At 41.7% G+C, this 10,735-nt stretch overlaps 1 protein-coding gene across 1 annotated transcript; it reads right to left on the bottom strand.

The window, feature by feature from the left end:
• Positions 1–1,725: 1,725 nt before the first annotated feature.
• On the bottom strand, positions 1,726–10,306 carry asb2a.2 (ankyrin repeat and SOCS box containing 2a, tandem duplicate 2). Its single transcript, XM_046293298.1, has 9 exons — positions 10,096–10,306; positions 7,071–7,421; positions 5,742–5,911; positions 5,446–5,601; positions 4,965–5,210; positions 4,299–4,470; positions 3,605–4,193; positions 3,330–3,483; positions 1,726–2,986 (listed from the first exon to the last, which is right to left on the bottom strand). Exons 2-9 carry the CDS (start codon positions 7,412–7,414, stop codon positions 2,850–2,852), a joined length of 1,968 nt encoding a protein of 655 aa, XP_046149254.1. The 5' UTR covers positions 7,415–7,421; positions 10,096–10,306; the 3' UTR covers positions 1,726–2,849.
• Positions 10,307–10,735: the final 429 nt, after the last annotated feature.

Raw genomic sequence — 10,735 nt, 5'->3', positions numbered from 1 at the left:
GAGTGTAATTTGATAATGGGACATTCCTCAATCAAGCATGGTGCGCTGAGTGCCAGATACAAACATTTGCTGATGTGTTTAGATGAAATAATATCTATGCTTGTACGTAGAACTCAAGCACGTGTAACGGATGTGAAATGGCTAGCTTAGTTAGCGGTGTGTGCTAAATAGCGTTTCAATCGGTGACGTCACTTGCTCTGAGACCTTGAAGTATTAGTTCCCCTTGCTCTGCAAGGGCCGTGGCTTTTGTGGAGCGATCGGGAACGATGCTTCGTGGGTGACTGTTGTTGATGTGTGCAGAGGGTCCCTGGTTCGCGCCCGGGTATGGGCGAGGGGACGGTCTAAAGTTATGTTACACACGCATGCTGTAAAACTACTTAAATAGTACTTTCAAGTGTTTTTAATGAAGTACTTTACACCACTGGCTACCTACAAACCAATTAGCCGTGATGTAAACCAATGAACAGCAGACAATGAGCCTGAAAAAGAGGTGGTGACTGTGGGACCAACTATTGTTAATTGGGTAGGATGTTTGAAGCTTGCATAGAGAAGCATTTCCCAGAATCAAGTCAGGCAAGGTGTAACCCGGTTCTTAAAAACTGAACCTCCACCTGTAACAATGAACACATTTATTAGAATGATGATATGAAAAACAGGAAATGATTCTACAGGCAACATAACTGAAGCTAAAAGTCACAGGGTGGCCGGGTGGCCAATATATTATTGGCCACCCTGCCACTTGGTTTGCTGCTTGGAGTCTGGAGAATAAAACCATTATTCGAGATGAAACTGATTGCAAGGACTGGCTCAACAGATCAAGTTATTGTGAAACAGGTTCATAGCAAGTCCTATATTGCACTAATAGTTCCTTAAAACAAACTCACCTTTATACATGCATAAATATTAATAATGTATTTATAATGCATTACATAACAGGTAACTTAAGAAGTGTTATCAAACTTGTTTGTGTCTCCCAAGCTGACACGAGACATTCCTGAAATACTTCACGATGGTATTTCTGTCACGCCTGCTCCAGCTCTCCCCTCTGGCACTCGAGGGTGCCAGGCTGCCCTTCATTACGCACACCTGATACCATCATTACGTGCAGCTGCGCAATATTGGACTCACCTGGACACCATTACTTTATTGATTGCCCTTCTATATCTGTCTGTTCTCCAGTTGGTTCCCCATGTCAGCATTATTGTCTTTATGTCATTTCGTACCCCCTGTCCATACACTGTTCTTGTTTTGGTTTGATGTCCATTTTCCAGTAAATGTTCACTCCCTGAACTTGCTTCTATTCTCCAGCGTCGATCCTTACAATTTCGAATAGTGTTTAGTAGAACTATGCATTTCTAAGACTTCATCTGAATTATAATAAGGGATAATGTTTGAAAGTTTACTTCAAAGAAAAGGTCAATATGATGTACAAGATGATGCTATGTAAGTTGTTTACCTGAGTTGGTCAAAGGTCAACTTGGTCTGAAGGATTCCCCTTATTCTTGTTCCGCCCCTCTTTTACATTATGTCCTAAGCACACACAGTGTCACGCCCTGGTCGAAGTATTTTGTCTTTATCTTCATGTATTGGGTCAGGCCAGGGTGTGGCATGGGTTTTTGTATGTGGTGTGTATAAAACATGGATCGCAATCTACACGCTGCATTTTGGTCCGACTCTCCTTCACACCTAGAAAACCGTTACACACAGACACATAAAACAAACTCATTTTCAGATACTCAACCTTGTTTATTTTTTTTATTTTGTCCAAATACAAAATACAGACTGTACATTTTCTACAAGTTCCCAATCAACATCAAAACTATAATTTAATTTCATATTACATTGTTTGAACACCAGATATATACAGCCTGATGCACGTCAACTCTGACCTCAACTACTGTAGTAGATCAAATAAAATAATTTACTTTTTAAACAATTTTAAGACTTTGTTTACAGTGTTTGTTTTTGTTTTTAGACATTGTATGGCTGTGCTTTAATGCTTTAAGCAAGCACTGGTGATAGCATTTAGCATTGCATGAGTCATAATACATCTGTCAATCTGCAGTATCCATCAATAATTTTACTTCAGTCTATTTTTTCTTTTTTTTAAGTTTAAATAAAACACTGAAATAGCTCCACCCACCTATGGCAACCAACCAAACTACACAATACAAATAACTATATCACTTCAATTATAAAACAGATGGTTCCGTATTGATAATTTGATCTGATTGCCCAAAAAGCGTTCCAAGCTGTGCTTCATTCTCCGATGCCGTCACATCTACGAAGCAATTTCACTTTCTGTTAGTGTAAAAAAAAAATCTCACTGCGCAGGGTAAACATTAATTTAGTAGGCCATAAGAGTCAGTGTGGCTGTTGCTAACCAAACCCAAGGATTCTACACTCTTAGAAAAAAGGGTTCCAAAATGGTTATTTGGATGTCCCCATAGGATAATCTCTTTTGGTTCCAGGTAGAACCCTTTTGGGTTACAGGTAAAACCCTCTGTAGAAAGGGTTCTACATGGAACCAAAAGGGTTCTTCCTGCAACCAAAAAGGGTTCTTTAAAGGGTTCTGCTATGGGGACAGCCGGGGAAACCTTTAAGGTTCTAGATAGAAAAAAATGCTAAGAGTGTACCTCTAAAATATTAAATGTATACATACAATGTACAATAGGTTCATTAAAATGTTACTCTTGCCATTCTAATATCAAATCAAGCCTATTAAATAGCATGCAACTGGGCAAAGATACATTCCCTCTTCATCTCATTTGGCTTATACAATATACATTTTGTTTTATTGGAGACGAATCATAGAATCGACAAATGAAAAATAGATTTTAGACATTCAGTCAATCTCCCTTTTTATAGTTAAGGAACTTGATTAGTATTGGTGGGAGGGGCAGGGTGTCAATGTGCCTCAGTCTGGGGATTCCAACCTGCTGACGGATCTTCAGCCTACACAGCTTCATCAATGAATATGGTGGCACTGAAAGAAAGTGCAAAGACGTTGCTTATTAAAGGGACTGTGCGATTGGAGAGCAACATATTTATCTGGTTAAGACACATGAGAATAGTCAAGGTAACAAGTATGCAACAGTACAAAAATAAGGGCATAACCATAACCTAAATAAATACTCATGAGCAACCTGACATTATGCAGACATATCCCATTGACACCCATGCGTAATTTGCAACGAAACGTTGCGATACATGCTAATTTCTCAAGGTAATTGACCCTAAGTGAACCCAGACCCTAATGATTATATCATGGTAAATGAAATACTCCAAGCTCTGTTATTAGTGGAGATCGCTGTCATAAGCTCACTTACTTGCTTTCACTTTGATCCCTGCCCAGTCATGGTTGCTATCCAGGTGCTCAATCAGCCGGGAGCAGAGTTTCACATGGCCAACATAATCTAGGAGCGTGTCTATGATGGGTCCAGCCCAGCAACTTATCGTCGGATCGTTGATCGTCTCACAGAACTGAAAATAAAGGGTTCAAATTTGATTCAAAGAACAGCCAATAATAGGTGTATTGAGCTGAGATGGAATTGGAAACTAATAGACCAGCAAACTGTCTGTATTGCATATTAACCCAACCTACCTGGATGTACATGTTGATTGGAGCTTCGTCCTCATCGGTAGCATAGCGCAAAGTTTCGGTGAAGCCTCTGCCTCTACTTAAAGTTTTCAGGGGTGGGTGTGGCTTGCTGCCATATGTGCAGTCGAAACAGGAAAGGGCATCGCAGCCATTGTCCATCAGATACTTCAGGATTTGTGAATACTTCATACCGAGCATGACTACTGCCGGGAAGGAGCAGGGGTGTGTGAGGATGGATGCGTTCATGTTAGCTCCATGCTCCACCAGCACTGTGATCATTTCCATGCAACCCCGCCTCACTGCGATAAGAAGAGGGTTGAACATGTCAAGGTTGGGGTTAGCGCCGGCCTCCAGAAGCATTTCTGCGGCCTCTAGGTTGTTGTTGGCGACAGCGAAGTAGAGCGCTGTGCTGCGACGGTCCTCATACATTTTGGATCGGTCTTCTTCCAGCTGGAGATTGACGTCATATCCTCCCTTGATAAGCACTTCTAGAATCCAGTCCCTGTTGTGCTCAGCAGCCAGGTGGAGGGGACTGATGCCACTGCATTGAACTTTGGCCTTACTTGTGGCAGGGATCAGCATGGATACAATGCTACAAAAGGGAAGCAAAGAGATCACTTTTCACACTTAAATTATTATTTTTTTCAAAGAGAAATCAATGGTTTGAATTACCAATCAATTAATTCACTGCACTCACTCAAAATGTCCTTTCTGGACAGCAACATGAAGAGGCAGGAGGCCAGACTTGGTTGTTCGGTTTGCATCTGCTTTCTGAGATAGAAGCAGTTCCACAACTTCCTTGTGACCATTCTTACTTGACTCGTACAAGGGTGTTGCCCCATCACATGCCTGGCAGTTCATATCAACCCCTACAATACACAGGAAAATAGTCCAAATGAATACAATGTTGAAATACTGGAAAAGTGGCAACACTAACACCCCCAGCAACAGATCGTCTGGATGCTCAGCCTCAATTCGTTGGTTATTTTTTAATCTATTCATGGCGTTGTAAGGAATGGAATACTTTCTTCAAGATATAGGCATCCGATACTAGGAAACCCAATAGGTTTTGAACATAGAAGTCATTTTCAGGTTCAGTTTGGGTTGTAGGATTTCATTGTCATGCCATTGGGACTATTTAATGGATCAACAATTGTATGTGTTTGCACACAGACACTGTGCCGTTCAAAGTCATAAAGGGTCATGCATTCCCAAAAGTGTATTCAATAAGGGCTTGTCATGACCTGTTGCATGACTTTGGACATTATTGGCATGATTTGAGGATGGATAAAGTGATATTGCTTATTTAATATAATCAATTCAAATAATCTTTAAGTTGGTTGTCAAAATGTGAAAACGTTACCTTTGCTAATCAGGAAAGACAACACCTCCACTCCCCCGTTCTGTGCTGCCGTAAAGAAAGGGTCTATCCCGTAGATATTGGCTGCATTAAGCTTGGCACCGGCATCCAACAACATCTGGCAAATTTCCACGTTATCATGCCCGGCTGCTTCATGGAGAGGTGTCACACCCTGAACGCAAGCCTTGTGCACTGAGGCTCCATACTTTAGGAGGCGGTCTACAATCTCTGCATTGGGCTTCCCACAAGCTGAAAACGGAATGTGAGAAACAACACAGATAACTTTGGTTGGATTTTCTGTTGTAAAACATAAACAGTGGTAGACTTCACCGGTATAACCAGTAACCTAGCTTGAGACCTCAAAACTTGTGTTCGCCCCAGAGCTAACACAGAGTTGAGTCATACAGACAACCTGGCTGTGTTTCATATCACACTGTTGACTATTGAACCTCTTGACAGAACAGCTTTGAAATCAGTTATTTACCTTTCAAGAGTGGTGTTTCTCCATCGTTATTGGCAATGTTGGGATTTGCACCTCTGTCTAGAAGGCACTCCACACAATTCACATGGTGAAAGATGGCAGCCAAAAGAAGTGGGGTCTGATTGCATGTACCACATGTGTTCACTATCCCAGGATGGGCTGTGGGAAATATAACAGACCCAAGCACGTTAAAAACAATCAGCATGTACTGATAAAGGGTCTTCCTGAGATTCAGGAAGATAAAATGGTTTAAAACTAGAAACCATTCTCAATTACACTTTTCTTTGTTTCACCCTCACCTCTTAATATAATCTTGAGGCATTCTTCTTGACCGTAATATGCAGCTTCGTGTAGAGAAATCCATCCATCCTCATTTGGTACAAAGAGACTCTTTGGATTGCATTTCACTATTTCTTTTAAGGCCTTTAAATCACCATTCTCAATCACAGGCACCAGGGGACTCACATCTCTAAGGCATAGACAAAGATTAAGGGGAAAATGGTCATAAAATGTTGGCAAGTTAAAAAATGTAAGTGCCTTTGAATGGGGTATGGTAGTAGGTGCCAGGTGCACCGGTTTGTGTCAAGAAGTGCAACGCTGCTGGGTTTTTATACTCAACAGTTTCCTGTGTGTATCTTGAATGGTCCACCACCCATAGGACATCCAGACAACTTTTGTGCAAAGCATTGGAGTCAACATGGGCTAGCATCCCTGTGGAAAGCTTTCGACATCGTGTAGAGTCCATGACGAATTGAGGCTGTTCTGCGGGCGAAAGGGGGGATGCAACTCAATATGAGAAAGGTGTTCCTAATGTTTGGTATAGTCAGTGCACACTGAGTGTACAAAATATTAGGAACACCTTCCCAATATTGAGTTGCACCCTCTTTTATCAGAACAGCCTCAATTCTTTGAGACATGGACTCTACACTCAAACCGGTGCGCTTGGCACCTACTACCATACACTGTTCAAAGGCACTTAAATATTTTATCTTTCCCATTCCCCCTCTGAATGGCCCAACATTCACAATCCATCTCTCTCAAAAAAAAAAAACAGAGAACACCATCGTGTTCGTGAGAGTCTCCCCTTTCCATAGTTTGTAGGTCAAACCGTTCAGATGCTACAGGCGTTTATGTGAGAAGACAAATTTTCGTGAATGTCTCATAGCTCTAGCTCTCCCACCTTTCGCCGCAGATGCGGAAGTGCAACACTGGCGGGTGCGGTGGATTGAGACGCATCCAATGCAAGAAAAACTGCTGGGATGTTTTTGTTATGTAACTTAGAATGACACACCGGTGTGTCAATCGACTCTAGGGGGTTAAAAGGTGACATCAATGAGGGATCATAGCTTTCCCCTGGATTTTCCTGGTCAGGCTATGTCATGGAAAGAGCAGATGTTTCTAATGTTTTGTACACTCAGTGTATCTCATGTCATGTAAACATTATCCTCATCAGGAGACTATTGTGGAACCCCTGTGTTACTGCTGTCCCTGTTAGAGAGAGCTGTCACCCACCAACTGATTTGTACTGTATGTTTGGCATTTTGGAATTATAATAAACCTGCTGTATTTATACTCATCCTATCTGGCATACATATTGTTAAAATAAGATAAAGGGTTGACAGACTCACATAATCTGGTCTGCTAAAGGTGGGTTTGCAGGTGAGGGGTTTGGAGGTGGGTTGGCTGGGTTCGGGTTGGCTCTGGGAAAGTCATACATGTGCCTTGTTGCAGAGGGGTGCCTGACATTAGTCATAAATTCGTTGGTGGTAAATTGGTTTGGCTGGTAATTGGGTTGCCAATACACAGGTGGGGATGACTGAATGGCGTTAATGGAGTTGTGTTCCTCAGTGAGGCTGCGTTCAATCGCCAGCTGCATCAGCTCCTCATCTGACAGGGCGCTGTAAAGACTGTAGTCATCAAGACCTCTAGGGGTTCCCATCCTTCCAGGCATGGACATGCTTGCCACAGCCATGGTTGATCTATTTGCAAGGATACAAAAGTCATGACAATGAAATTCACTAAAACTGAACTACACTTTTAAAACACGATTCAGTATGCAACCAATACCACTAACAGTACGTGCATGTCAAAGTAAAACTGCTAAAACTATTTTTTTATATTTATATATGAATGTCAAGACTGTGAGACATATTGCGTACTGCATGTGCTATTGCCAAAGAGGGAATTCAAAACATTTTTGAGTTTAAAGATTGAGGATAAAACCTTTTGCAAAGTCAGTGTTGTGAACATAGTCTGGATGCTCAGCCTCATAGTCCCTGGGCCCAAGAAAGTGAAGGTAACCTGCCTAAATGACTACTGCCCGTAGCACTCACGTCTGTAGCCATGAAGTGCTTTGAAAGGCTGGTCATGGCTCACATCAACACCATTATCCCAGAAACCCTATACCCACTCCAATTTGCATACCATCGTAACAGATCCACATATGATGCAATCTCAATCCCACTCCACACTGCCCTTTCCCACCTGGACAAAAGGAACACCTATGTGAGAATTATTTTCATTGACTACAGCTCAGCGTTCAACACTATAGTGCCCGCAAAGCTAAGAACCCTGGGAATAAACACCTCCCTCTGCAACTGGATCCTGGACATCCTGACGGGCCGCCCCCAGGTGGTAAGGGTAGGTAACAACACATCTGCCACGCTGATCCTCAACACAGGGGCCGCTCAGGGGTGCATGCTTAGTCCCCTCCTGTACTCCCTGTTCACTCATGACTGCACGGTCACGCACGACTCCAACACCATTTTTAAGTTTGCTGATGACACAACAGTGGTAGGCCTGATCAATGACAATGACGAGACAGCCTTTTGGGAGGATGTCAGAGACCTGGCCGTTTGGTGCCAGGACAACATCCTCTCCCTCAATGTGATCAAGACAAAGGAGATGATTGTGGACTACAGGAAAAAGAGGACCGAGCACACCCCCATTCTTATCAACGGGGCTGTAATGGAGCAGGTTGAGAGTTTCAAATTCCTTGGTGTCCACATCACCAACAGACTAACAAGCACACCAAGACAGTTGCGAAGATGTCACGACCAAACCTATTCCCCTCAGGAGACTGAAAATATTTGGCATGGTCCTCAGATCCTCAGAAGGTTTTACAGCTGCACCATTGAGGGCATCCTGTTAGGGCACTGGTTGCATCACCATTGAGGGCACTGGTTGCATCACTGCTTGGTATGGCAACTACCCTACAGAGGGGAGTGCGTATGGCCCAGTACATCACTGGGGCCAAGCTTCCTGTCATCCAGGACCTCTATACCAGGCGGTGTCAGAGGAAGGCCCTAGAAATTGTCAAAGTCTCCAGCCACCCTAGTCAAACTGTTCTCTCTGCTACCACACTGCAAGCGGTAGCAGAGCGCCAAGTCTAAGTCCAAGAGGCTTCTAAACAGCTTCTACCCCCAAGCCATAAGAATCCTGAACATCTAGTCAAATGGCTTCCCAGACTATTTACATTCTACAGGTTGGTAGAATCCCCCCCCCCCTCTCTTTTACACCGCTGCTACTCTCTGTTGTTATCATCTATGCATAGTCAACTTAATAACTCTACCTACATGTGCATATTACCTCAACGAACCGGTGCCCCCGCACATTGACTCTGTATTGGTAGCCCCCTGTATATAGTCTCGCTATGTTATTTTACTGCTGCTCTTTAATTACTTGTTACTTTTATTTGTAAAAGTAACTTTTATTTTTTAAATCTAAGAATTTCACAGTCTACACAAAACGAATTCGGCGCATGTGACAAATAAAATGTTATTTCACTTTTATTTTTTTTACCTAGCACTAACACAATTTTACAGAAGAGTATTAGGGCCAGGTGAAGAGAAAAAATAACTTTATTCACAAAATTTAATTTTGACTGAATTAAAAAATGTAAACTTTATTCTCAATTTCAACTATTTCAAGCATTTTGAGTTTTTAAAGTACTATCCATGCAACAAATAAAATCACATCACTGCATATTTATCGCTTCACTTGGCCCTAATATTCTTTCGTACATTTAACTTAGAAACCAAGCTCTTGATAAGTGTTAGTGCTGGGATTTACCAAAAATCAGCACATCATACAATAGTAATCCTATATCAAACCGACGGGAGGGTACTTTAGCCAAAAGCTAACCTATGACAACAAAAACAAAACTAATGGAGAAGAATGTCCTTAGTTTTTGGTTATGATAGAGTAAGACAGCGGTACCAATCGCATTACATCATATTTCATCCAAATGAGTTAATCATTTCATAAATTGAAATGAGAGAATAATAAACTGTATACCACATGCTTAGGTTGATTCATGGCTTGTCTTGATGTGATTTCTCTACAGTAACTATGCTAGTATACAATTATAAACAGTAATTTAACCATTCATTTCCGCAAAGTCATTGTTTTGTGTCCCATTGTTCTTTGGATCTGCGGTTACAGCTTAATAATAACATTGTAGCTGGTAACCAAATAAACAAAATCATGTGGTTAAAGGCAACTTAGTGTAAAGTGCAATTGATGAAAGCATGCATGCTGTCCCTATACAGTTGAGTAATAACATGGCTGTTAACATAAGCATAAAGTAATGTGACTGAAGGCAACTTGAGTAAGGTTAAAGGAATACAAACCTTACTGGCATGCTATACCTACTTTGTAGTGCCTGCAGTGTGCAGTCAAAACACTTTAACAGTAGACCAGCAGTTATCAGATTGCAGTCCTCGTGAGGGGATGAGGATTTGAAAATGTCTTGCACTCTGTGTTGTCCTCCAGGCGAATGAAGAAAAAGCAGCAGCTCAATGTTATTGACATATTCCAAAGGGGGTCTTGATTTCATTCTTTGAAAAGCTGACCCTTGATGGCAAACTTTGCTTCCATGTGTCGCTCAGAATAGGAATGCCCTACTTCAGATATGGCACGGTTGATGCTGACACTTAAAGTGCCTAGAGAACGGGGGAAACCAAACATAAACTTGTGCAAAACACACACTATTGTGGAGAAAGGCCCAGGTTTCTCCCAAGGCTGTCAATTTTTAATTTTTAATATATTTTTATTTCACCTTTATTTAACCAGGTAGGCTAGTTGAGAACAAGTTCTCATTTACAGCTGCGAGCTGGCCAAGATCAAGCAAAGCAGTGCGACACAAACAACAACAGAGTTACACATGGAATAATACAGTCCATAATACAATAGTAAAATTATATATACATTGGGTGCAAATGAGGTAGGATAAGGAAGGTAAGGCAATAAATAGGCCATAGTGGCGAGATAATTACAATATAGCAATTAAACA

This window comes from Oncorhynchus gorbuscha, linkage group LG12 (assembly GCF_021184085.1).
Source record: "Oncorhynchus gorbuscha isolate QuinsamMale2020 ecotype Even-year linkage group LG12, OgorEven_v1.0, whole genome shotgun sequence".
NCBI classification, from domain to species: Eukaryota; Metazoa; Chordata; class Actinopteri; order Salmoniformes; family Salmonidae; genus Oncorhynchus; species Oncorhynchus gorbuscha.
This window is presented reverse-complemented; position numbering and strand designations above follow the sequence as displayed.